Source organism: Podarcis vaucheri, assembly GCF_965113315.1.
Source record: "Podarcis vaucheri genome assembly, chromosome: 15".
Lineage (NCBI taxonomy): Eukaryota > Metazoa > Chordata > Lepidosauria > Squamata > Lacertidae > Podarcis > Podarcis vaucheri.
The window spans coordinates 29,579,129-29,606,264 of record NC_138753.1 but is presented as its reverse complement, the minus strand read 5'-3'; the positions used below and the strand labels follow the sequence as shown (position 1 = coordinate 29,606,264).

At 52.8% G+C, this 27,136-nt stretch overlaps 2 protein-coding genes across 3 annotated transcripts in view; both read left to right on the top strand.

Moving 5' to 3' along the window:
* Positions 1 to 19,444, top strand: part of SIK3 (SIK family kinase 3) — a 94,905-nt gene extending 75,461 nt beyond the window's left edge. The window contains exons 12-25 of one of the 2 annotated variants that reach the window (XM_082200232.1): positions 50 to 203; positions 535 to 690; positions 1,440 to 1,510; positions 4,422 to 4,559; positions 7,973 to 8,123; positions 8,775 to 8,900; positions 9,995 to 10,080; positions 10,825 to 10,934; positions 11,194 to 11,518; positions 11,993 to 12,834; positions 15,774 to 15,937; positions 16,115 to 16,250; positions 16,656 to 16,830; positions 17,471 to 19,444. In XM_082200232.1, the coding sequence (XP_082056358.1) occupies positions 50 to 203; positions 535 to 690; positions 1,440 to 1,510; positions 4,422 to 4,559; positions 7,973 to 8,123; positions 8,775 to 8,900; positions 9,995 to 10,080; positions 10,825 to 10,934; positions 11,194 to 11,518; positions 11,993 to 12,834; positions 15,774 to 15,937; positions 16,115 to 16,250; positions 16,656 to 16,813 (2,617 nt within the window). In that variant the 3' untranslated portion in view covers positions 16,814 to 16,830; positions 17,471 to 19,444. The remainder of the gene's footprint in view (positions 1 to 49; positions 204 to 534; positions 691 to 1,439; positions 1,511 to 4,421; positions 4,560 to 7,972; positions 8,124 to 8,774; positions 8,901 to 9,994; positions 10,081 to 10,824; positions 10,935 to 11,193; positions 11,519 to 11,992; positions 12,835 to 15,773; positions 15,938 to 16,114; positions 16,251 to 16,655; positions 16,831 to 17,470) is intronic. The other variant, XM_082200233.1, reaches the window with a different exon arrangement.
* A 3,044-nt stretch (positions 19,445 to 22,488) lies between these two features.
* Positions 22,489 to 25,909, top strand: APOA1 (apolipoprotein A1). The gene is made up of 4 exons (XM_082200653.1): positions 22,489 to 22,580; positions 23,376 to 23,443; positions 23,715 to 23,871; positions 24,924 to 25,909. Exons 2-4 carry the CDS (start codon positions 23,401 to 23,403, stop codon positions 25,555 to 25,557), a joined length of 834 nt encoding a protein of 277 aa, XP_082056779.1. The 5' UTR covers positions 22,489 to 22,580; positions 23,376 to 23,400; the 3' UTR covers positions 25,558 to 25,909.
* Positions 25,910 to 27,136: the final 1,227 nt, after the last annotated feature.

The following is a 27,136-nucleotide window of genomic DNA, read 5'->3' as shown; positions in this document are numbered from 1 at the left end:
AGCAGGGTTGCCTGGACCGTCTCCTGAGTTATTGTGCATGTATTTGCAGCACGGAGGTGATGGAGGATCTCCAGAAGCTGCTACCTTGTTTCCCACGCATCGCACCCCAGGCCCCCTTCCTGCAGGTGGCTCCCAACATGAACATGGCAGCCAACATGCTTCCGATGCAGCACCTGCAACCAACTGGTCAGTTAGAGTACAAGGTATGGCAAAGGAAACACTTTGGGAACTCTGAGCATCAGTCCCTATTCCTGTGAGATTACCAGCTACCATGGTTTCATGAGCCTGTTGAATTAGACCTGAAACCAAATTAAGAAGACACCCACCTTCCCTCCCACCCACCCAGCTGTATGACATGGAGACCCAAGTCATCACTGTCCTGTCTGCCAATCTAAGGGGATGAAGTCTCCACTGCTATTTCAGTGCATGCTTTTGTGTGATCATGGTTCTCCCATGCCCATCAGACCCTGCTGTTTCTCCTGACTCATGAGGTAGGCAGCCAGGGTTTGGTAGAGATGCAGAATTTTCTTGCAGGAGCAGTCCTTGCTGCAGCCCCCAACTTTGCAATTGCTGAACGGAATGGGACCCCTTGGACGGAGGGCTTCAGATGGAGGAGCCAATATCCAGTTGCACGCACAACAGCTCCTGAAGCGTCCCCGGGGTCCTTCTCCACTTGTTACAATGACACCAGTAAGTAACTGAAAGATGACTGGGGTGGGGTGGGGGTGGTCTGGCACAGCACTGTGCCCACTTTTCACAGTATTTCACAGCTCCATGGATATGGACCAAGTGATTACATTCTGCTTCTTCTGGGCTTACTCATGGCAGATAAAAGTGGTGGCCCTGCCACATGCAGAGTGCCTCTCTCAGCTGGCCCTTCACCCTTGCTAGTCTAGCATGCATCTTCTGGAACTCAGTTTTTCTCCTTAGTTTTCCTACTGGCCCTTTCCTCACCCGAGACTTCCTGGCTTGCTCTACGTCCATGGGTTTTTTGGGGAGTAGGGTGGGCAGGATCAAGTGCATATGACGAGATGGTATTTCTCAGATCCATGGCCTAACTCCCTATTCCTTCTGAAAGATTCCTCTTTTTAAAAACAAAAAACAAACCCTATAAAACCTGTTTAGGAAATGAGGCCAAGGCAGACTTTTTATTGAGACATTCATTGGCACAAACTAAGCAGCCCTGCCAAGCATGTCCCTCTTGAGTCCTTTGGACTTAAAGGGCATTAGGATGTGTCTCGTTTGGGGAAGAGCTCGGCCTCTTTTTCTTAGTTCAGACTCTTTCTTGGGGTATCTTTATCTTCTGTGGAAGCAATGAACTTCAGGTGGGGCTGGCTCTGGAGTGGGAGTGTGTGGGGAATGGTGCCAAGTGTGGTGTACCTGGGTGTGTAAAAACCTTTCTGCAGAGCCAAGCCCCCTTCCCTTTCTTGTCCTTCCAGGCAGTGCCCGCCGTGACTCCTGTGGATGAGGAGAGCTCAGATGGAGAGCCAGATCAAGAAGCTGTGCAGAGGTAACACTCCTCCTGCTGCTGTTGCTGGTGGTGCTGCTGCTGTCTTCGGAGGCACCCTCTGGTGCCTGGCAGCTGCTTTAGCTATAGCTAGGCAGCAGGTTGGCTTGTGGTTTCTGCTTTGCCTCTGCTTCTCTGGGAACTGGTGTTTCATGTGGACTCTGCTGCAGCTGTGACCTGCTCCTGCTCCCTCCCCTGGTCTTCCCACTAACCTCCCTGGGTAGGTGGATCTTCTGGTATTTGGGGCCTCAGCTGTTAGTATAGCTCTTGGAAGAAGATGCCTACAGTTGACACCCTGGCTACATCTGATCTCACTGATGGGGGTCCAAAATGGTCAACTACAATGCTGCTGCTGAAGCCGTTTGCTTTAGCATGCTTCTTTTGATGCTCCTTGTAGTCTGTGTCCCAAGGAAAGTCTTGCAGGCTGCCTTGGTAGCAGCTGTGAACAGCATCTACCAAGTAGCTTGCTATTTAAACAGCAGCCTTCCCGATTTCCTGATTTTACCTTTGCTTGTAAAGAGCTCAGAGTTTGCCTGGAAAAGATGCCTCCTTGAAGATTGGGGTATCCTTTCCCCTTTAGAGACAAAAGAAGGCAGACAGAAACTGGGTATAAAGGTTGGTTGGTGAGGCTTTTTTAAAGGAATGAAATATTCATGGAGGATTCTATCAGGGATAGCTGTGGTTCCTTATTCCATCTATCTGGGGAAGGCTTTCTAGTGGTTCCTCTTTCCCCTCTTCAAACCCCTTGGGAATGTAGTGTCCTCTCCATTCCTACTCTCCATTCTCCAACACCCTCACTACTTTGGTGAACAGCAGTCATTGTATGATGGGGCAGAGCTGCCGTATGTAAATCAGATGAGACTGCCTTTGTGGCATGAAATCTGACCCTGTGTGATATCCTTTATAATGGCTCATGGAACTTATTTATGCTGAGTTGATCCAGTAGTTCCTCTAGCCTGGAGTAGCCTAGCTGGCAATGCGTCTAGAGTCCAGCTTATTGGTTCATGGAGGTCTTTGCCTCTGTTCCCTTAACTGGAGACTCTGGTCACTGGACTAGGATTCTTTTTATACATACACCTGTCTGCCTGAATCTGTTTTTAAACCGAGACCACTGCAGCTCAATATTTGCCAACTTTGATCAGTCATGGCTTTCCAGGATCTTGGGCAGAAAAGCCGCCTTCCCATGACCTGTTTCTCAAAAAATAAAATAGGAGATGCTGTACATGGAACTTGGAGCTCCCCTCCCCATTGCCTTTGGGCTGGGACAGATGTCAGTCTTGCTGGGCAGGTTAATGGAGTCAACATACTTGAGTCAAATCCCCTCACATACTGGGATGAGACTATGTGGCTAGAGAATATGGTGTTGCCTGCCTTCCCACTTAGCGTTGGCTGTCACACCATGCCACGGGCTGCCACGTCTCAAGAGTCAACATCCTTCCTGCAGGGGTGGGTGCAAATATTGACCTTCATAGAACGGTGTTAGCTTCTCTGCTTGCAGAACCTTGGAGGGGACCCATGGGCTGGCCTCTCGCCTCCTGCCCTGGGTTTGTTTGAGGTACCTGACCTTGAATTGCAGCTCGTTGTTCTCTCTCCCTCCAAAACTGCTTGATGTAGTTAAGGGAAAGATTGGTCTCTGGGATATAGAAATGAAACACTGGTAGCAAGCGGCAGATTTAGAGCTCTTCAGGAAATGACCTGATCTCCACCTGAGATGCTGGCTTGTTCCCACAGCACTAACTCTTCTCCATCCTCTTAACTCTGCTTTCCTCCTGTGTGGTGGTGGTGGTGGCAAATAGCTTTAATTGCTGCTCCTCTTTGGTCACAACATAATTGGCATTAAAATCTCTGAAGTCTGTACAAGTATACTATAGCGAAAGCTCACCGGCTTCCCTGAAGAAAGTTCCTCACTTGTCTTTTAAGCTGGCTTTGATAAATGGATTCAACACTCTCAGCAATGAAATTAGGAGAGAACTCAGGAAGCCATGTTGTAGGTTACTCATCTGAGAGCCCTGTAAGAGCTGGTCCCTAGCACAGATCCAGGAATTGTGGGGGTGGGACCCCCAAACTTTCCCTTCCCTGGAGGCAAGTGAGCCTTTCAGAGGCCCAGGCTGCCCTTATGTCTAACTTTTGCTGAAACATGGCAGCTTTTGCATACATGACCTGAACAATTCCCTTTGTGTTGGACATGCCCTTATTCTCTCCTCTTCTTGCCCAGGTGCACCTGGAAGTGCCCAAGAACAGAGTCTAGGTGGCGCTCTTGATGCTTCCTTCTAGCATCGCTTAGACCAAGTGCTGCAATGGTTGGATGGCCAGAAGGCCCCAGCTCCTTTAAGAGTGGCGCAAACGAAACCCTTGTCGCAGCCATCATTTACCCCACCTCACCATGTTCAGAAAGGCTGCACCAGTGGAAATTCTCCCCTCTGGGTAACTCTTAAAGGCTGAGGGGACTTGCCCCATGTGCAGTATTCCTGGTGCGTGAGGCCTTGACTTCTGCTTGGGAGTCCTGTGTCAGAATGAGCTGCCTGTTTCTCCAGGAAGCTCGTTAGCTTCATTGGCCCAGTGCCAGCATCAAGATAGCACCTTCCCCCACAGTCCCCTTTTCCGGCAAAAAGGGAGCCCTCCTCCTTACACCTGCTGCAACCTTCTGAGCCTGCTCTTAACCTCCACCAATGCTTTGCTTGGGTTTTCTGTAGGCTGGCGTTTCTGCTTTCTCCAGAGTTTCCCTGGGCCCCCAAAGGGCGGTCTTTCTCCCACCCCCATTTCCGTTAAAGAAGCTCTTCTGAGAAAGCTGGGTGGTGGGTGCCTCCACTGCCTCGCTGTCCCCTCTCTCCACCCCCCCTCGCTCCCTCTTTGGAGCATTCCAGGCACAGCCCCCACCCCTCCCTCTCACCAAATGTGCTCCTGCTTGTTGCAGATACTTGGCCAATAGGTCAAAAAGGCACACACTGGCAATGACCAACCCCACTGCGGAAATCCCGCCCGACTTGCAGAGGCAGCTAGGACAGCAGCCCTTCCGCTCCCGGGCATCACACCTGGCACCCGACCAGCACCGGTGAGTAGGTGGCACCGGCCGCTTGGGCAGTTCTGCACCAGGGAACCTGTCCTGGGCAGAATGGCACCCCCTAGCAGAAAAAAAGAAAAAGGCTTTTTCTGATCAGGCACTTGAAGGGGCTTTCCAGGCCCTCTACATGCAGGAGAGGATTAGGCAGGAGGCAGCTGTCGCTCAGGCCTGGGCATGGCATAGCAAGGGTGGGGCACTTTGTTACTCTGTTGGGGAGCAGGAAACCTCTGTAAGAAAGGATGTGTCACAGCTGTTTCTGTCTGACCAACTGGCTTGCCTGGAGTTACAACCCAAAACTCCACTTGACCCCGTTTGTTGGAGGGGTAAATCAGCAGTGGAAGTTAGTTGAGAGAGTGTCAGCAGCTCCTCCTCCTGCCCCCCCCCCGACAAAAGCTCTCGACTTGACTCTCTTTTACATCATATGAACATCGACCACGTACATAGTTGCAGGATTGTTACCCTAGGTGGGCGGGGTTCACACAGCATCGTTTGAGTGACCTGAGGCTGTTGGAATAGTCTGATAGAGGTATGGGCTGCTACCTCACCATAACAGCCCTTAGAGGAGAATCTTTGAACCTTGTTTGTGTCAACAGCTCTGTCATGGGATTGGCACCACCAGAACTGTATGTGTTTGCCTGCAATGTTTCCTTGCTAAAATTCCAGGGGAGGGGGTGGCTCTGTGGCAGAGGAACAAGTGCGACCTTTGACTGTTGCGAAATGGGTTCTACATGATATCACACACACACACACACACACACACACACACACACACCCCTGGACTCCTGCTGCAAGTCTGTCCACATATGAGCCGTAGCCCTTCGCCCCCTCCCACCCTGCTGTCCTCCTGTCCCTTTAATCCTAGGTGTGAGCTGCCGCCGCCAAGCCCCTTTCCTGACCCACCTTGCTGCGGCTTGCAAGCCTGTTTTGTAATTGTCGTCAGGATAGCTTCAGAGCCGAGCAGTGACATCGCCAGCTGGAACAGTTGAACTCTGAGCTGGCTGAGGCCATGCTGGCGCCACGCTGGAACCTGAGGAAAGCAAAGATAAGCTGTGCTGGCCCTGGGTAACTCCTGGTTAAGCTCTGCTGCAGGACAGGAGCACAGTCCTGTGTGACTCTGACAGGGACATCATGGGGCTGAGTAAACAGAATTCTTTGGCGGAGGCAGCTCTGAGCCCAGCATCTCCCTCCACCCCGCCTCTCAATGTGTTTCCCAGGTGCCCAGTTCCTCCTGCTGGCTTAAGGAAGACCACTGCAGGTCTCTCTCCTGGCACACCTGCCCTTCTCCAGGACTTACACCAGGGAAGGTGGGAAAGAGATAAGAGCTATTTCTGCAGCTCTCTTGGCTCCAGGTGACTTCAGGGCCTGAGTAGCTAATCACTATAGATTTTGGTGTTGGCACATAAACAGGCTCTTCTTTAATCCACCAATGATTCAGTGTCAAAGCCCCTTTCCAGCCACCCACGACCGGCACAACATTGCAAGGAAATGGTTGCTGTTTCCCTTGAAGTTCATTTAACTGGTTGGCGGTGGCATCAGAAGTGCGTAGGGCACATGGGTGAGAATGAAATGCAACCGGTTCTGGAGATGCTGAGAGTCACTTCACCCTGCAACATGGCCAGTGGAAAATCCTTTGTGTTTTAAGAGGGGTTTCAGCAAGGCTGCCTACCAGAGCCATGATTTATATAGGCTGGGCTGAGCAGCCTGAGCCCTACTGCTCCTTGGGAACCACCTCCTCTGCTGGAACATAGTTGGAAAAGGCACTGCATAGCCCATTTCTGTTGTCCACCTTCCTGGGCTGCCACCCCAAGACAATTTGCTTGGATCCAATGTTGTGGTTGGGAGTGGAGAGGTGGGACTTGTATTGCCGCTGCTTAATTCCTAATGAGACCATGTGACCTGCACTGAGCTATTTGGAGGAAAGGCGGGATGTAAATAAGTCAGGGAGGGGGTCGTATACTCTGCACATGCTCACCCTACATTCTACAATGAGCCGTTCCTGTCAATCTCTTGCTTACATATAAAGAAGGGCAAGCCTAGCAGGGCTTTGCAGCAGGGAAGGCAGAGGCTGTGGACCTGCAAACCCATTTCCTTCTTCTAAATTCCTTTAGCGTGGGGCATCTGTGAGCATTGCAGCTGGTACCTGGGCCAGATGTGCTTACTGGGGAAGAAAGGGTTCTACTGAAGCCAGGCTCTCTCTGAGGTGGAGTCCTTTGCTGTCCTTTGACCTTTGGCTGGCACTGCCCTCCCAGCCATCATATTTTCATGTAATATACTGTCAGCAAAAGGGCAAGCGTGATAAGAGGGGGAGAGAGACAAGTGGCAGCATGCTGGTTGAGAGGATCTTCGAGCCTGCAGTGTTTAGGGGACTCTGGGTCTTCTCACTGCTTAGTCATCACAGGCTGCATTTCCGGAGTCTGTTGATGCTGTGAACCAGCTGGGTAACCAGAATGCTCAAGGGAGAGGAGCAACACCCCTATGAGGAAAGGTTACGGCATCTGGGGCATTTTAGTTGAGAGAAAAGGGGAGCACACGATAGAGGTGTAGAAGGTGATGCACATTGTGGAGAAAGCGAACAAAGAGGGGTTTCCCCCCCTCTCTCTTGAAATACTAGGACTTTATGATATTCATTAAAGCTGAATGTTGGAAGAGAAGACTCAGGAGAGATGAAAGAAAGAACTTCTTCACACAGCACATAGTTAAGTTATAGAATTGACACCTGCAGGAAGCAGTGATGGCTACCAACTTGGATGGCTTTAAAATAGGACTAGACAAATTCATGGAGGAGGAGGATACTGTCAATGGCTACCAGCCACAATGGTTATCTTCTGCATTGAGCTGGAAATCACAGCAGGGGAGAGGCTCCTGTGCTGGGTCCTGCTTGTGGGTTCCCCACAGGCATCTGATGGCCACCGTGAGAACAAGATGTCGGACGAGATGGGCCACTGGCCTGTTCTTCTAGCAGGCCTTTTTTATGTTCCTCTGTTCTTATTTGGCTGGGACCGCTTTAGTAGTTAGCGGAGGCCTCCCCAGCTGGGACACGATCCCCTGCTCCTGGCACTCTCTGGTGCTATGATTCAGCAGCTTGCCAATGACCCCCTTTTATTTGTGCAGGATAATTTAGGTCCTCCAGCAGTTAATGCCAGGGAGCAAAAGTCTGAGGCCCTGGGAGCTGGAAGGTCTGCTGGGTGTCCCACATGGCTTGAGGACTGTTGGGTGCTGGAGCAGAGCCACTCGTTCCTGCTTGTAGGGTAGCAGGCGCCCCAGGACACCACACTTCCAATCTCTTTTGCGCAGAGAGCAAGTTGGCAAGTTCCTTTGCCCAAACTGTGAGGGGTGGACGCAGAACATGGCTTTGTTTAAGCTGGTGCCTCTAATCCCACCTTTCTGTCTCCGTGCATGCACAGCTATGTCTATAAAGACTCCAACACTCTGCACCTCCCCACGGAGCGCTTCTCTCCGGTCCGCCGTTTCTCAGACGGGGCTGCCAGCATCCAGGCGTTCAAGGCCCAGCTGGAGAAGATGGGCAACCACAGCAGCATCAAGCAGCTGCAGCAGGTACTGAGAGGGGAGAGCAAGGGCGGAAACCAAGCCAGGCAAGAAAGGGAGCAGCAGGGGCCAGCAATCCAGGCTCCTGGCAGAACTGAGCTCTGCAGCTCCCAGGAAAAGCTTCCTTCCTTGTTCAACCTCCAGCCACTTTTCACCTAGCATCCCACCATTGTTCATTGCATCCTCCCTGTATCTTGCTCTTAGGCCAGGTTGAATAATAGCTTTGTCTCCTGCTCTGCGACAAATGTAAAGCAGGGGCTAGGAAGCCTTGGAGTCCTTGCAGCACTAGAGCAGCTCCCAGTGTCTTGTAGAAAAAGATGTGATGGTGAATAAGATGCTCCCCAGGACCTGCCCTGGGGTGGTGGGGAGGGAACACTCCAAGTCCCAAGAGGACTTTCTCTTGTCTTGCATCCAGCTGGCCCCATCTGGGGCTTTTGCCCCCTCTGGCTACTTTGCTGCTGTTGCCAGCAGCGCCTGAAGGAGCAAGTGCTATGTGGGTCTCTCCTCCTGGTGCCACTGAAGCAATGAGCCGGGGTTCATCTGAAAACCAGAGGGAGCCACAATGGCCAGGCTGCCTGTGAGCCTCGCCTTCCTGCCGCGCCCCCTCTGGCTTTCTTTAGCCATGAAGCAGCAAAAGGTCACTTTGGTGGGTTGTTTCAGGAGTGTGAGCAGCTCCAGAAGATGTATGGGGGCCACATGGACGAGAGGACCCTGGAGAAGACGCAGCAGCAGCACATCTTGTACCAGCAGGAACAGCATCAGCAGATCCTTCATCAGCAGATCCAGGTACTGGCACTTCCAAGGAGCATCAGGAGGAGGGCATAAGTGACTAGGATGTCTCTGCTCTGGACTGTGCCATGCTAGCCCAGCCCTCTTTAGAACATGGCTCCAGCCCAGTGTTTCCCAAACTTGGATCCCTAGCTGTTGTTGGGCTACAACTCCCACCATCCCTAGCTAGCAGGACCAATGTTCAGGGATGATGGGAAATGTAGTCCAAAAACCCCTGGAGACCCAAGTTTGGGAAACTGCTCTAGCCCAATGCCACTGTATGCTTTCCATACAGAAGGTTAAAGTTCCCAGCAGCATCTCCAGGTTGGGCTGGGAGCGACTCCTGTTGGAAACAGGTGCTGCCAGTCAGTGTATAAAAGAGACTGAGCTAGGTGGACCAAAGGTCTGACTCAGTAGGAGTCAGCTTCCTGTGCCTCCCCCCACTAGATGCCCATGAGCATGTCTGTGTCAAGTGAAAACTCGGTCTTGTCAGCTCAAGCGCTTCCACTGTGGTTCATTGGGGTGGGGGATAGAGAGAGACAGAAAGAGAGAGTTGTCTAGTGCTGAAATGCTCTTCCCTATTGGTCAGTATCAGAAACACAGGAAGCTGCCTTACAGCAATTCAGAATATTGGTCCATCTAGCTGAGTATTATCTACACTGGCTGGTAGAGGCTTGCCAGGGTTTCAGGCAAGGATCTTTACCAGCTTTAGCTGGAGATGCTGTGCTGCCAGAGATTGAACCATCTCTTCCCCCATTTGGCCCTCTTTCTTTAGATAGGGTAACCTGGAGCGTTGTAGTTCCTTCCCAGGTAGTCCTTCTGCCCTTTCAGCTCCCCCCCCCCCCCGTCAGCAGCAGCATGCTCCAGAGCCACAGTAAGTGCCAGCAGCATCTCTCTCTGTTCCAGAGCTTCAGCTGCCAGCCCTTTGGGCCAATGTCTGACAGGTTGCTTTCTCTGAGGCAGCCAGGAGGAGACTTGCTTGAATGCCTTGGCATAGCTTGGCTCCATGGGGCTGCTTTGCCCCCATTTTGCAGAGTGCTCTCAGAGTGTTCTGCGGATGTCGATGCTCACCAGCACTCTTCTTTGTTTCCTCTTTCCTGTGTGGTGCGCAGGATTGTGTCCGCCCTCCTCAGCCTTCTCCGCCACTGCAAGCTCCCGGAGAAAGCCAGCCTGCTTTGCTCACTCACCAGCTTCAGAGGTAAGGAACAGCTCCTGCACTTGGCAGGCCTCAAGCCTTCTCCATGCCTTGCAGGAAAGTGTTGGCACCTTCTTGCTCAAAGGGACCCAGTCTCAGCTTGATCAGCCTAGGCGCTTTCGCCTGCTGTAGCTGCATTTGTGAAGCTGAGAGGCAAAAAAGGAGAGGTGCTTAAGTTTAGATGGAAGACTCAGAAAAGCTTTTTTTTTTTTTTAAGACAGACAGGCGCCTTCTCAGCTGGGAGGTTGTCTTATTGCATTCTTTTCAGGAAAAGGCTGTAGTTCCTGCAAGGACTGCCTCATAGAGAAGGCTGGGGAATGGCAGGGCTGCTGGGGCATTGGCCAAGTGAGGAAGCCCCTTCCCAGCTGCTTCCAATGTCAGTCCCCTACCCCACCCTTCTTCCACTTCATGCTATAGGTAAGCTTTGGCCAAGGCAGTGGTGGTGTGTTTTGCCCAGGCCTGCTCTTGCCTTCTCACTTTCTGTCAACGTAATCCAGTGTATTGTGCAATACAGCCTGGGTGCTGATATGCCATAAAAACTTACAGATTGCCTGGCTCGCCCTTACGATGACGCCATTAGGCCTGTGCTGGCGATTTTCTGTGGTGACATAAACATACTTGTGTATCTGAAGAAGTGTGCATGCACACGAAAGCTTATACCAAGAACTAACTTAGTTGGTCTTTAAGGTGCTACAGGAAGGAATTTTTTTTATTATAAACATACCTGACGTGCTTGTGTGTGTGTAGGTTAAGGATCCAGCCCTCCAGCCCACCTCCAAACCATCCCAGCAACCATCTCTTCAGGCAAACGGACAGCAGCCCCCCTCCAGTCAGCAGCAGCATGCTCCAGAGCCACAGTAAGTGCCAGCAGCATCTCTCTCCTGCATTTTGGTTTCGTCCCCATCCCCGCCGGGGGTTGCTTGCTCCAGCTAGCTGGGGGAGTCCCAGGTTAGGCAGTCTGCCACCTTCACCATTAGAACTCAGCTGAGGGATGAGTGAGCAATCACAGTTGTTTCCTGAAATGGTGGACAAAGAACCCCTCCCCCCTGCTTATACAGAGAGTAGCCATTGTGAATCCCAGCCAAGGCAGTTAATGGAAAGGCTTCCATTTTGCAGGTGCAGCCTCGCCGTCGCAGTTCCAAGGGATGCCCTCTCACAGCGCCATCTTCCAGCAGTCGGGCAGTTGCTCGCCTCCCCCCAATGTGGCCCTCTCCTGCATGGGCATGCCGCAGCAAATGCAGGGGCAACCGGTAGCCATCCAAGTGCAGGAGCCAGGAGATGGGATGGGCGGCAGCCTCTTGCAGGCTGGGCGGGGCATGCCCACCCCCGCCAGTGCCAATCAGCTGCAGATGCACCATCGTGCCAGTCTGATGGCCTCCCTGACTTATGGGCACAGGCCCCTCTCCAAGCAGCTCAGCGCGGACAACGCAGAATCGCACAGGTATGGCTATGGCAACAATGGGGTAGTTTTGGGGTGTTATGTGTGCCAATTCACAGTTGGCCTGGCTAGCACCTACGCAGAGTGTGAGATTCCCAAGTGGTGTCATCCCTGGACTGCAGTGCTTCTTTCCCAGGCTAGGCCTGGTCCATTTGTGGGGTCTGCAGGTGGTGATGACATCTTGCTTAAGTGGGTTTTGAGAAAGGGTTGGGTAGATGGGCAGAGGGGCAGCTGATCAATGATTATTAGCCAGGCTCTCTCTGAATGGAACATTTTCTCTGTCCTGAGGCTGGATGATGTGGGTTGTGGAAGTGATGAGGTCATCTCTTCTTTCTGGGCCAACTGGCTGGCTGCTGTTGAAGACCAGCCTAAATCCTCCTTCCGGGCCACAAAGCACTTGAGGCATGGTTCCCTGGAGTGTCTCCTGTGCTCCTAAAGAGCTTCCTTCCTTCTCTCTCTGTCTCTCAATCCACACAGGTATCCATCAACTGGCTACGACCAGGTGCACTTGCACCCCCACCTGTTTCCGGAGCAGGCCCGTGTCCCTCCAAGCAGCTACAGCCCAGCTACAGCAGTGGGCTTCCCTCCGCAGGTGGAGCAGTTCCCCAGCTTCTCCCAGAGCGCTCAGCAGCAGCACTACGCCACGTCAGCCCTGCAGCAGGCGCTGCTGTCCCCCACCCCACCAGACTACAGCCGGCACCAGCAAGTCCCACACATCCTGCAGGGCCTGCTCTCGCCCCGGCACTCACTCACGGGCCACACGGACCTGCGGTTGCCCCAGGCCGAGGTGGCGCAGCTCATCAAGCGGCGGCAGCAGCAGCAGCAGGAATTCCAGGAGCTGATCCGGCACATGAGCCAAGGGGAGAGCGGACATGTGGCTACCAGCGTGGCCCAGAAACTGTCAGAGCGACAGGCTCTGTCTTTGCCTTATCAGAACACTGACACGTATCACCACCCTCACCATCATCACCACCACCACCACCACACCAGTCCCCAGCACCTCTTGAAAGTGAGGGCGCACGAATGTATCCAGCAGGCGCCAGCCTCGGTGCCAGCCCATGGGTACGCTCACCAGCCCACCTTGGTCCACTCGGAGAGCATGGAGGAGGAAGTGGACTGTGTGTGTGAAGGGGAACGGGACAGCTTCCCAGGCAATAAGACCAAAGCTTGCCATGAGGCTCCACTGCTCTTAAGTGCCGGTGGTCCTGGGGACCCAGACGCTTTGTTTGGGACTGCCAAGCAGGAGCAGGAATTGGGGGCGCACCATTACAGGCACCAGCCAGCAGCCACCTTCAGTCGGAATAAGGTGCCCGGTAGAGGTAAGGCCAGGCCCTGCCCAGGGGCACAGAACAGGGCACCGTTGGGTGGCCGGTTGGGTGGGGCTGGCCTGGATGGGCAGGGGGCAGAAAGAGGCAAGAGGAATAGGACCTGGGTTGCTGAGCAGGCTGCCTTCGCATGCTGCTCTGCAAGTGGCACCTGTCTTGATGGAGGATGGGCAGGTGGGAGGAGAACAGGGCAGGCTCCCATGGCTTATGGGCGTGGCCAGGGTGGTGGTTGGAGGGGAGAAAGGAGCTTATTCGCACCGGACATCACTGATTTATGGACTTGGCTGCCACAGGGTGTCATGATGGCCCATGGCTTTCAAAGGGGGTTAGACAAATCCATGGAGCCTGCAGGAGAGGAAATGCCAACAAAGGGAAACCTCAAGCTTGGAGCCTGCCTGCCTCCTGATACCATCTTCTGAGGAGTAACAGCAGCAGGGGGCTGTTGCCTTCTTACATTCCTTGTGAGATCATTAAGAGGCACCGGGACCAGAAGAGTCATTGCCCTTGTCCAGCTGATCTCTTCTGATCACCTAGGGCCTTCCTGCTTGCTGCTTGAGTTAATGGCAGTTCAGTGGATTGGCTCTGGGAGAGGCAGGCTCAAGGCCCAGCTGAGCTGGGAACTCACATGGATTCTGGGGTGAGCCACTATCCTCTCTTGGTCTTAATCATTCCCATCTGTGAAATGGGAGGGCAAGCAAGGTAAATACCACAGAGCCATTTTCCAAGTTGGTATAGAAGGAGTGACCTTGTGTGAATACCTTGCCCCCACCCCCACCCCAGATTAGGGGATTAAGAGTACAGGCAGGTCGGCATTCAGGCAGCAAGCAAACACTTCCGGAAGTGTTTGTGGCACAGGGTTGGTATGGGGGTGAATTTGCTCAGGAGGAGAAGGTGCTCTCATTGCATGGGAAGGAAACCAAGCAAGGGAAGGCTTCACACTTGCCTCCTCAGCCAAGCTAAGAACTCCTGTGTGTTGCCTTCCACCTGCCTGGCTCCGGGGCTGGATGAGAGCACCCTGATCAGGACCCTCTTTCTCTTCCTTGCCTTGTCCTGCTCTGGCCAAATATGGCCTGCTGCTCATTTTGGTGGGGGCAATGGGATGCTGCTGCAAGATCTAGCAGATGTCAGGGGCCGGCAGCTGGTCATTGGAGGTCCTCCATTTGGAGGAGCAGCAGGAAGGAGGGCAGAAGCCTCTCTGGTGGCAGAGTCGGCCATATTTCCCCTCTCCTGCCTGAAGCATCCTCTGTTTGTTTTTCCAGGAAAGTTAAACTGACTCCAGCTTTGCGGCTACATATAGAAAGAGTGGTGTGATAGACGGGAATCCTGGGTACTCTTTGGGATTGTGAAATCCTGGCTAATTATTTATTTAAAGTCCTTTTTTATCCTCTCTCAAGCTGAAAAGGCTCCCAGAGCCGCTTACAGATTTTTATTTACTTATTTATTTTTAAAAACCCACAGCTGCTGCCCCTTGCATTCTAAAAGGCACAAGACAAAAAAAGAAAAAGGGATAGGGAGGGAGGAGGGGGAAAGCATGCTCAAGCACCAGTTCTGAAAGTTTAAGAGTCCTTTAAAACAACAAGCTGGGCTAAAAACAGTCGTGGGGGGGGGAGCCCAAAAAAGCATTTCCCCTCCTGTCCCTGTTTTCCATACGGAATCCTAGTTCTGACAAAAAGGCCACCTCCATGCCTCCTACTCATTGGCCAGAGCCAGGGCTTGTTGCACCTTAGGCCCGAGGAAAGAGCTTTGGGGGAGACCCAGGTGAGGACATTGTGCTGTGCAGATGCCTCCCGTCTGCCTACAGCGCTGCCTGCTAGTAGCCCTTTCTGTGCCCTGTGGGTGGTGGCTCCTGAGGTGATAAAGGACAGCCTTTACACCCTGCAAGAACAACAGTTTTGTCAGCAGTTGATCTTTGGCCTGGCCCCTTTGGAATCGTTCCACTGCATGTCTCCGCTGTGTGGAAGGTGGGCCCATGCCAGGAAGCGGGCTGTGCCCTGTGGGCCTGAGCTAGGCACTTTCTGCCTGTTGGGGAAGCATCTCCTGCACAGGCTCCACTGCAGGGAACAGGAGCTGATCGTGGGTCTTTGCACAACTGTGTGTCCAACAGCAGGTGTCCCACACATGAGAGAGGGAAGGCTGCCTTTTTTTGTTTTGGGGTGCTGTGTAGAGCCCACCAAGGAGCTGCAGTTGCCTCTCAGCTCCTCCCATATCCAGGGGCATCTCCACAGGCTGTGCCGCAGAGAGTCTACGCAAAGCATGGTTTCATACCAGGAAGTGGCTCTGCTGCTGCTGCTGCGAATCAAGGTGTGTGTGTGTTGTGATTGGCAGGTTGGCCCTAAGCCGGTTGTGCTCTGTCGCAGGGCCATTGTGAGGATAAAAATGGGGTAATTCCCATGAATGTCTTGATGGAAAGCGTGTACAGTGGTGCCCCGCAAGACGAATGCCTCGCAAGACGGAAAACTCGCTAGACGAAAGAGTTTTCTGTTTTGGAGGTGCTTCGCAAAACGAATCTCCTATGGGCTTGTTTCGCAAGACGACAATGTCTTGCGAGTTCCTGCTGGTTTTCCCCCCCTTTGCCCCCCTTTTTCTAAGCCGCTAAGCCGCTTATCAGCTGATCCGATCAGCAGATAAGACGCTAAAAGCCTCTAAAAGCCTCTAATAGCGCTAATCTGCTAATCCTTCAATGGGCTTGCTTCGCAAGACGGAAAAAAACCGCTAGACGAAGAGAATCACAGAACGGATTCTTTTCGTCTTGCGAGGCACCACTGTACAGTGAATGAGAAGAGGGAATTAAAAGGGGGTTCTCTTTCCTTGTACTTACGGCCTGAGCCAGAAGGACTTTAGGGTACTTGTGGTTGGGGAATGGGTGCCTTTGAAGGGACATAATGGTCTTTCCCCTCCCTCCTCTTTTGTCTCTCTCTCCCTTGCCCACGAAGACTCCATGGCCACAGGTTGCATGGAAAGAAGCTCTCCTGGCCACGTGGAGATGCCAGATGCAGATGGGCCAGAGGGTTATCCCACAAGGCCGATTCCTGGTGTGCATCACAGATCCCGGCCTTTGCAGAGACACCACACCATTCAAAACAGTGACGATGCCTATGTATGTTGGGGAGAGGGGTGTTGGTGGGGATGGGGGCCCCCTGTGTCAAGGTGACACACCTGTCCTATGGTGTGGTGGAGGTGAAGGCCCTGGTCCCGCCTCCTCTGGCCAGCCTCTTCTCATTCTTTAGCAGTGCCGCTTGCAGGTCTCTGAGCCTTTCCTTTCTGCTGCCTGCAGGTGCAACTGGACACTCTGCCGGGCATGAGCCTAATGGCAGGGAAGGCGCTCAGCTCTGCCCGCATGTCCGACGCTGTGCTCAGCCAGTCTTCCCTCATGGGCAGCCAGCCGCTCCATGATGGGGAGAGTGAAGAAGGTGAGTGCTTGGAGCCTCCAGAGCCGCCAGGTGGTGCCTCGTTGCATGTCCAGCCAAAGGCGTCTGACTTAAGGCTGGGCAGAGTGACCCGCTTGCTTGGCCTGGCCCAGGAAAGCGAGACGGGGACAGTTCTGGATTTGAGAGGTGGGGAGCATCTGTGAGTGCTCTGTGTCTGTTGGCCTGGAGTGGGAACGGCCACATTAACAACTCCACCCTTCTCGCACTAGGCACCAGGTTGAACATCTAGATGGGACAGCAGGATCCTTTGTTAAGCTTTCCGGGTTGAGCTGCAGCCCTCTCTCCCTGGGGCATGTTGCGCTTGGCATGCCCTGTGGCTCCTAAATCTTGGAGCCAAACGCACACTTCCAGGCCTTGCCTGAGCTTCCCTTGTCTTTGGTTTTGCAGACTGTGGAGAGAACTTGGAAGGTCAAGAGCACCTGAACCTAGCAGATGGCAACCAGCATCTAAACACCTCTTGTTACTCTTCCACGTGTATTACTGACGTCCTGCTGAGTTACAAGCACCCAGAGGTGCCCTTTGGGATGGAGCAGGCTGGGGTCTAGAGATCAGGCAGGCTACAGTAAGTAGCATTTGAGTCCAAACCTGTGCCAGGCACTGGGGAGATGCATGGGCCCCTTCCATGAAAGAAAGGGGATTGGGGGGGGTGGGAAGTACCCTCCTTTTTAATGTTGACCTACCCACTACCTGGACCTGCACTACACCGTGCTCACTGGGGAAGCAAGCGCCACATCCAAAGTTTCTGCAGGGGTGGGCCTATCTGTTTGCTGCTGCTGCTGGAGCTGAGCAGAGCTCTCTCTGGACCAGCCGCAAGTCTCGGGACCTTGCAGGCAAAAGAGCTAGGCATGAGGAAATATTGTGTCTGCATCCCTGGGGCATCCGAGGTTGGGTGTCGCATTCCTGGCTGAGAGGTCAAGAGGCTTAGTAGGCTCAGAGTGCGAAAGGTGCACTGCTCACTGCTGCCCTTGGGAAGGGGCAGGTCTCTGGGCTCTCTCTGGCTCCCCAGTGAGCTGTTCCTGCTCCTGAAGCCATTGCCAAGAGGGCCTTGCTAGGCCAGCTGGTTTTATGCCTGGCGGTGGGAGTGTGGAGCAGCGTGGGGCACAAGAAAGGCTTAGTGAGGTTCCTCTGTGTAGCTGTGTAGGCAAGTGTCTAGTATTCCTGCCACCCACTCCCCTCTCTTTGTCTCTCTCATTTTCCGGCAGGGGTATGTACAGCTTTGAAACAAAAAGGTCCATTTCAAACCAACAGTATCTCGCAGCGTTGCGCCAAATGGCCGTCCCGTTTCTCCTTGACGGAAATCTTGTGGCGGCTCCTCCTCCTCCTCCTCCTCAACCTCCTCGTTGGTTCAACAGTGTGCTTGTTCCTTTCGGATGTTCATTATTGCCATATTTGCCTGTGACGCCAGCCATTCTGGAAGGACCAGAGCACCCCCCCTCGCACAGAAGCTGCAGGGGGCGGTTTGCGGGCAGCTGCCGGCTTGGAGGCCCCCCCCTTCCCAGTCAGTGGCAGGTGCCAGGGGAGGGGGCAGCCAGCCTTGCCTAGAAAACCTGATGGCAGAAGGGGAGAGGAGCTCTGCCCACCCGCAAGCAATAAGCAGCTGTTTTGGACGGTGCCTCTTCATGATCTACCTTTGCAGTGGCCCCTCCAGGCCAGGGGGCTGGTGGGGGGGGGTGTGCTTGCGGAGGGGCCGAGAGCCAAGCCTCCACGTCTGCCTTCCATGCATCGCTTGCCTCCCACCCTTTGGCCATTTGCCCCCCTCCCCCCCACCGCAGTGGTGCAATATTGCTTTTGTGTGTCTCTCCTCTGTCAGCCTTTCTGTTTTAAATTTTGTCACTCTGTCCTTTCTTCCGTTTCTCTTTTTTTGTACATCTCTGCCCCCCCCCATTTAATTCCATGTGCTACTACTTCTTTTTTCCCCTTTTCCCCTTTGTTTCGAGAAAACCTGGTTCTTGTTTTTAACTTGCTTTCCCTTCAGATCATGTAGGAATTTGTTTTGGTAAATGTTTTATTATTGTTGTTGTTATTATTATTAATAATAAATTAATTGTTAATAAAAGGCAGGATGCATTTTGCCCCTCCCCTTCTACCCCACCCCACGTTGCTGCTTGCCCCTCCCCCATCTTCCTCCCAGTATTGGCTTTTCTCCAGTGTGGCATCGGAGACCATCTCTCCCCCTCTCTCAGCCCTTGGGGAACTTGTTTTCTGTGACTGGTCCAGGGTCTGGGGCACCTCCAGCGGCTGGGCCTCAGGGGAGTCTCTCGTGTCATCTTTTCTGCCTTTGGAACTTTTGACAAAGCTGCAACAGAGAATCCCTATTACTGACTCTTTTTGGAAGAATTTTTTAAAAGGATTAAATATATATATAAATATATATATCAATGCAGCCCTCCTGAATTTGCACAGAAGAAGTGTGAGACCAGCATGGCTGAGGTTCTTTTGCTATCGTCATCATCACCATCATCCTCCTCCTGTTCCTCGTTCTCACCTTTCCAGCGGCATCTGGATACCAAGATGTGCAAGCGATGGTGGGGGGAAGCCTCTTCCTGCTCCTCCTCCTCCTCCTCCAGGCTGGATTGTGGCCGCGGTGAAGGGGGACTCGCTTACCAGGGAAGAAGAGTGGGCCATGGAGGGGCAGGGGGAATTGAGGGCTGCTCACTGCTCCCTCCTGCCACTGGGAGGGAGGGGCCAAAAGGCACCGAAAGCCTCCTCTGGCCTGGCTTTGGACTCTTGCTTTGGTTTTTCCTTCTGTTTACATGATCCTGAGAGATGACAGCAGCATCAGCCGCCCTCCAAGCAAACTGCCATGCAGGGACTGGCCTGGCTATGCTGTTTTGCAGTATCACACTTTTTGTTTTTTGTTTTTGTTTTTGCGGGGGGGATTCTTTTGTTTTTAATCATTGCTTTGTATTGTAGTAATCAATACTCGCAGTATATGTTGAATGTATCATATACTTTGCTATTATTTCTGTTTTGGGGGAAATGTCCAAAGTATTTTTTCTCATTTATGTTGGACTAAAAACAAGAACCCACACAAACAAACTCCCCAGATTTTCAGCAAAATCTTAGTTCAGTTTTTTTCCATTTGTTTGTTCGTTTTCGGTGGGTCATTTTGCAACTAGTAACTTAGTTGGACGTGGGATCATGACAAATAAACCCATGATTATGATTGGCTCTCAGCAGCTCTGGTCTGGCTTTTCTCTTGCTGTTGTGTCCAGGGTTGGGGAGTGGTGGTGCCTTAAGCTGGGATTGTCCCTGAACAAGTGGCAGTGATGGCTCTGGAGACCCTCCTTAGGCAGAGGACCCTTGCGTTCTGACCATGTGCTGCATTGGTAGCAGCGCAAGCCCATGTTTGGGTCCTTGCATACTTCAGGATCAGTAGAGCTTCCAGGTGGGAGGGAAGCGACTCAGTGACAGAGCATCTTCTTTGCAAGCAAAAGCTCCCAGCTTGAATTTTCCAGGGTTTCCAAACCTGTTTCATCACAGGGCCCCACCTGCCTCCTCCATTGCATCCCATCACCAGGGTTAGTATCAAAAGACCCTCCTGCTGCACACTGCTCATGACCTAGAGGAAGGGGGCATAGAATGCTCCTTGGTGTGTCTCTGCTTAGCATCTCCCTTGGAGGGGGTGCCATCATGTGAGCATTTTTGTCTGAAAATGGCATGCCAAGGAGTGATTAGCTAAGGTCGGGTCCTGTTGACAGTTTTAGTCTGGTGGCATCCAATGGCAATTTGTGCTCCCTGAGGAGATATTTGCTTCCACCAGAAAAGTTGTGTGTCCTTTAAAGCCAAGCTGGCTGATACAAGAGCAGTATTTTTGTCATTTTGATAGCCCTGGGCTTGGATTCCAAGCAGAGCCTCCACAACCTCAGTCACATTTCTTTGGGCGATGGGCTTGCAAGAGAATGGGTTGGTGTCACCACTGCTTCATTCTCCTCCCCCAGTGAGTCCTGCTGATTCATTCCCAGGGTGGGAGGCTAAGAATGGAGCACAGTGCCCAAATGGGTTTACTTGGATTTCTCTTCCAGAAAGTCTGGATTGGGGGTTCCTTGTATGCATCTTGTCCCTTGTCTGAGACATTATGGAGCTGCTGCCAGCCAGTGCTGACTATATGGAGCTGGCTGGACCTTAAGGGGCTGACTCAGTAGAAGGCAGCTTCCTATGCTCTGCAGGTGATGGAACTACAGCTGCAGTCCTCAGTAAGGCTGTTCTGATGTGTATGGGCTTCAGCTAAAAGGCTGGCAGAGTTTTCCTTGCTGTTATCTCCTGTGTCCCCAGCCTCAAAGGTGCCATAGATATCAAAACTCTTGATGGAATGGCAGTAAAGGGACACATGCAAAATGGTGCTAACTGATAGGGATTATTAGTCTTTATGGTGCCCTTAGACTTGGCTTTTGCTCCAACAGACTAAGACATGTATGGAAACAGAGTCAGGATGTGTTGCTCGTCTTCTGGAGAGTAACTCCCCCTCCCTCTGGAGACAGGTTTCCTGGCACTGTGAATTCTAAGATGAGTGGCAGCCCCACTTTTGTGGAGGTTTCATGTAATCAGGCTCCGCCCTCCCATGGCAGAGAAAGCCGTGCCCAGAATTTCATGCATTCAGTTGCACCACGCAGTCACCAGCCTTCCTATCTGATGTAAAATCCAGCACTCTCGGGGAGAGGCTGAGGTTTATTGGATGTATGTGTTGCTTCACACTGAATAAAGTCCTGAAGTGATTTGCAACTAAGTAAAACATAACAGTGATAAAATCACGTCAGCATATTCAAAACAGCACAATACTGTATCATTGGTGCTGCCTAAATGCCCTAGAAAACTAAAGGATGGCAAGGTTGGCACCAGGTGGGTCTCCCTTGGGGGAGAGCATTCCATTAAGTTGGGAAGGCAATTTTTGGGCCTTTCCAACCTTGAACAATAAGATGGAATCTCAGAAGTCGTGGGATGGGTCCATAACTCTGGCAGATCACTTGCTCTGCCCACAGTAGGTCAATCTCTGGTATCACCAAGTTTGAAAAATGATCAGAAAGACCCTTGCCTGCCTAAGATCCTAGAAAACCCCAATCAGAGGACACCAGCCTCCTCAGTGTTTTGGACAGTGATTCCCATCATCACCCTTGACCTTCCTGGCTGTGGCTGATGGGAGTTGCAGTTCGACAACTTCTGGAACACGTCAGGTTGGGGAAGGCTGGAGCAGACCGTATCACGCCATGACAAAGTCTCATCTGGTATAAGGCAGTTTCCTGTGTTAAGGAGACTCCTGTGTTAAGGAGACTGTGTTAAGGTCAGAGGGTGGGGCAAAGATAATCCACATTATCTCCCTGGGGCCAGCAATCCAAGAATGAAGTAGGCAGAATGAGCAAATGCATCCAAATGCTTGAGTCTGCACAATGTGTTCAGATTGCGGTTACTCTCTTAGTGGAGTCAGGAGGTTTTCTTGGTGTAGATAGAGCCTCAGACATCTTTGGAACAACCCTCTACGGCTGTGGTGGTTCTTCCCATAGAGCTGCTTTCCCTAACCTGGCTCTGTCCAGATGTTTTGCACTCCAAAGAAAAATAATCAGGCACTTGCTGGAAGCAAGAGCCCTTCTCCCCGATAACTGCCCATTTGCTGTGTGCAAAACCCTTTTTCTTCCTCTTGTGTATGGGGAAGTGTTCCAGTGTGTGAACTCCCACCATCACTTTTAGCCAGGCCCAAGTCAGCCACTTTCTCTGATGTTTGTCCTTGTCAAGAGAGGTGAGGTTTCGCCTGGGGAAGTGGGGGGCTAGGATAGAAAGCAGCTTACGGTAGGTACAACTTTCCTCGCACGCTGGCTCCCCAGCAAAGGAGAACAACCCCAGTTATTGGCCTGTTGTTAAAGGCTTGCCTGGTCCATGCTGGGAGGCTTCAGGTCACAGAGTTGTTCTCCTGGAGTTATTGCTGAAGGCACCGAGGACAGAGTCCTCAAGCCACTTGGGAACAACAACAGGAGCCTTGCAAATCTCCTTCCTTGGCGGCTGCCCAGCTGAGCGGAGGGGTCCGTGGGGTTCCTGTTCTGCCCACAAGTGCAAATCTGGGTCAGAGAGCTGGCCCCAGGCCCAGCTTCTGTGTTTGTTCCGGAGTCCCTTGCCAGGCCCCTGTTGCTCCTTGATCGTGCGCGTTCCCCCTGGGGATGTGTGTTTGATCCTTGAACTCTAAGCGCCACATAGTCACGACTTGGGAGTGAATTCCCCATTTACAGCTTTGACTTATCTTCGGCAATAAACAACCACCTCTGGTATAAATAGCCACCGCCGAGAAGGATCGGTCACACGAAGCAGCAGAAGCTGAAAGGACTGGTAAGAATCTGGGCCTCTCCTGGTACTATGGCTTGCTTCTCTCTCTCTTTCTCTCTTTCTCTCTCTCTCTCCTCTCTCCCTCTCTCAAAGCTCTTTGAAAAGACTTTGCTTTCCCTGCAGAGAAGTTGCCTCTCCATTTCTTTCTTGATCAGCCTTTGCCAACTCCCTGGTGCCCACCCAATGTTTTGGACCACAGATCCCATCAGCACCAGCTAGCACAGCAGCCCGTGCACATCAGGAGGGCACTACCAGGTTGGCAAAGGCTGACTTGGTTGTTCTGCCTGGGGCTTCCTCTTGGATATATCAATGGATACCTTGGGGTGTACACCTTTGGAAGGGAAGCTCATTGGACTCTTCCAATGAGCAGGTGCCCCAGCTTGGGAAGCATCTCTGGGCATCTTGCTGCTGCTGGGCTAGGTGGATGTAGCAGGTCTTGCACGCAGCAATTCTTGCTTAAGGGCCGAAAGAGCTGCCCTGTGGGGTCATGCCAAGGGGAGACCACCTCACCTCGAATCCGGCTGCTTCTCAAAATGGCCAGCCCGGTGTCTCCAGGGAAGCCCACAAGCAAGACTTTATGGTAACTAGTCCTTCTGTGTTGCTTGCTAGCTGGCAAGATCCGCTGGATCTGGTCTTCCCATTGGCTCTTCTGGCTAATCTTCAGCATGCCTCTTTTTCTCCTCACTTCCAATTTCTCTCTTTCTTGGTCTTGGGAGAGAAAAGCTCAAGAAATCTTTTTGTTGTTGTTTTTCTACATCTTTGTGGATTCTTCTGGCCTGCCGTGATCCCCTTCTCCAGTCTCCAGGTTGGAACGCATTGCAAGATGAGAGCCATCACAGTGACCCTGGCCCTGGTGTTCCTCACAGGTGAGTCCCCTCGACACTGTTATCATGGGCAGGGAATGGCAGCTCTCCCTGAGGCAGCCCAACTCCTGCCCAAGAACCTTGGGGGGATGAGCTCTGAAGGACATGCTCCGATCTCTGCTAATCTCTGCTTGCGGGTGGAGGGAGGTGTAGCCGTAGAGGAGTGGGCTCTGCCTTCTCAGGGCCAAACTGGGGGAGACCTGGCTTGCTTCTGACTGCCGCTTTCTAAACGCTCTGCCCTTAGGCTCTAACCATTATTGCATTGCTTCTGCAGGAACCCAGGCCCGCCACTTCTGGCAGCAAGATGAGCCCCAACAAACCCCCTTGGAGCGTGTGCACGACGCTCTCACCGTTTACGTAGAAACCATCAGGACTGGTCTCCGTGAAGCCATCACTCAGCTGGATAACTCTGAATGGGGCAAGGAAGTAGAGTGAGTAGCAAATTAGGGGCAAGCAGGGAATAGACTGGCAGGCTGTAGGCTCCTTCCCCTTTATCTCCTCAGGAGATGGTGCTTCTGCCTCAGGAGGGCTTTCCATCTGTGCAGTGAGGGAGCGGGGACAGGGAGGAGCGGCTGGCTGGCTGGCTTTGTGGATATCTGTGGAGGCCTTTCCAAACCCAAGTCCCCCAGATCTCCGTTCACCCTTATGGAACTGTGGTGCAGCACCAACCACCTCCCTCCCCCCCCCAGCTAAAAGCCAGATATTGGGGGGGGGGGCTTACATCCATTCTGATCTCAGGGGCCTTCCCTGGGAGGGACAGCTCCACACAATTTAGAGGGGCTGGATTGCATGACCCGCCTCACCCCACCCCACCCCACCCCGGCTGGGCTACTGAACCGCATCACAAATTCATAGCTGAAAGAGGAGCCTCAAATATACTTTTTAAGGCAACTGCTAAATAGACATGCCTTGTGTGAACCCTATAAACAGATTTTTAAAAAATGAAATTAGACAACTGAGGTGTGTATGTGACAGGGTAGGGGGAGGAATCCTTTTATAAAGGCTGAGTAGATGCCATATTTTTATCGACGCAGCCTTGGCTCATGTTGACTGCTGCTGCTGCTGCTATTTGGGCGAGGAGGCAGTTTTGGCAGGTCTCTGTGTTGGGTTCAGACAGCAAAGAGGCTCCTCTTTTGCTGTGATGAGCTTCTCCCAAGAGAGCATCCCCACTCCAAAGGCAAGACCCAGCTCTGGCACTCGAAGGCATTCCAACATGTTGGAAAGAGCAAAAGACACTAAAACAAAGTGGCCTCCCCAACACTAATGGCCAGAGCAGAGAGTGGCTTCCTCGCTTCTGCTCCACATTGTATAAAGGGGTAGCAGAGACCCTGACCTTCCTTAGCAGAACAGGAGGTTGAAACTGGCTGGTGCTTCTCGAGGAGAGAGGTGCTTCCTTCTTCTTCTGGGCTGGAGCAAGAGGTCTAGGCACCAACTCTGCCCTCTCTTCACCCACTAACTCGGTCTCCCCATCCTCTCTCTGTAGCCTAAGCCTGGTTCCGAAATTGGACAAGGCGCACCAGATATTAGCTGAGTTGCACAAAGAAATAGCCCCCGAGATGGAAGAACTGAAGCAAGAGCTGAAAGTGCACTGGGACAAGGGGGTCGAGGAGCTGAAGAAGCACTTGGAAAGCGTGAATGCCAATATCCAGCCCTACTTTGATGAATTCAGCAAGAAGCTCCACCAGGAAATAGAGGCTCTCCGGGCCAAGGCAGAGCCCATTGAGCAGGAGGTGAAGCAGATTATGCGCCAGAACCTGGAGACAATTCAGGAGAAGGTGAGGCCAGTGGCCGAGGAAGCGCGGGACAAGCTGCGGGACCACGTGGACGAGCTGCGTGCCAAGGTGGCCCCCCACGCCGAAGAGATGCGCCAGAGGCTGAGCCAGAAGCTGCAGGAGATCCGGGAGCAGGGCGCCCCCAAGTTGAGAGAGTTTCAGGCCGAGGCCCAGAAGCACTTCACTGCCCTGCGGGAGAAGATCGGACCCATGGTGGAGAAGGTGCGTGAGCAACTGCCCACTAGCGTGGAAAGCTTCAAGACCTACGTGGAGAGCCTCATCGCCAGTGTGCAAAAGGCCGTGGAGGACGAGGTGAAGAAGGGGCAGCAACAGCAGGCCGCCTAGAGAGAAGCACGACCGCCCCCTCCTTCCAGGATCCTGCCTGGACCTTTGGGCCTCCCTCTTCCCTCTGATCAGGGTTCCTCTGAATAAGCACTGCCTCCCCACTTCGGTATTTATCGCTGACCTTTCCCACCCCACATTTTGGCACCACAACCCTGGGTGGGTTATGGGGTGTGAGCAGGGAAAGGAGGGGTCGCAACTCCTCCCCACACCCTTAAGACCCCAGCTGGAAGACCTCAGGCTGGAGTGGAAGAAAACCTAGCTTCTCTCCCCCTCTTCTTCCCACCGCCATCCCCACCTGCTCAGTCCAGTGCCTCTCTCCTTCTCTTTTGCCGAATAAAAAGCAACTTTAAGAGATATGGCTATTGTGTGGTGGATGTCTGCTGCCATGAAGGGGGCTGGGAGCTGTGGGGCATGACTGGGGGGGTCAGAAGGGGGAGGGCAGTGAGAGGTGGGTAGGAATTGAAGCGTTGGCATTTGGGGTGGGGGTGGGGATTCCTTTTGAAGGTTTTGCCAGTCCAAAGGTCTCGTTTCCTCCTGGCTAGTCTCCCCACCATGGTGTCTCCCCACCATGCCCAACGCCTTAGTGGGGGAGGGAGGCCTAGACTAAGAGAGGGTGGGTCCTGAAGGAGAGAGAGGAGGCTGCTTCAGGTGCCAGATGTTTTGGGGTTAAAAGATAGAGAGAGTTTTCTGCAGGCAAGGAAAGCTGCCTCAAAGAGGTTCAGGCCATATAGACCCCTGGATTAACTTGCTAGGGATTCAGCAATGTCCCCATCTAACAGCACAGCTGCCCAGTGCCCCTGCAATCTCTTGGCAAGGCCAAGTGGAAGAAGGGCTGTCGCCACTGTGTGAGACAGATTTGTGGGTCTTCAGAGTTGCTGCTGTTTATTCCCAGCTCTTGGAATCAAAAATATATCGGGACTGGGAAGAACCAGAGGGAGTTTGGGAGGGGGGCAGAGCCAGGGAAGAAATCCCTGCCATTTGAGGGCAAAGAGATCAGCCTTACCTTTCTCTCTCTCTGTGTGTGTGTGTGTGTGTAGAGCCCACCACAAAAATGTACACTCAACTCAGCAGTTTGTTTAAAAAACAAAACGGGGCAGCTAAACCTGAAAGTGAACAAGTGCCTAGCCAATTATTGCCTTGTCCATTTGGCCTCCTGGTGGCAGTGGCTGCTATGCCAACTGATCTTTGTCCTTAGGTAGCACAGGGCAGAACTTTTCTCAACTCTCCTGTGGGTTGTGCTGGCACAGGGGTCTGCAACCTTTAAGACAAAAAGAGCCACTTGGACCCGTTTCTGAAGAAAAACAACAACTGGGAGCCGCAAAACCATTGCGACATTTAAAGCATGCGCGCCGCTGCCCTCCGATCTGACAGCGGGCGGGAAGGTGACGTTGGGACGGTGCGTGACTAACGCACACACCACCCCCATGCGACGTCACAGCCAGTACAGCGCCCGCCACAGTGGGAGTGTCGGGGCGCACAATGCGCCTCCTCCCCTCACTAGTATCCGCCCTGGAGCCGCGGCAAAGGTGTAAAAGAGCCACATGCGGCTCTGGAGCCGCGGGTTGCAGACCCCTGTGCT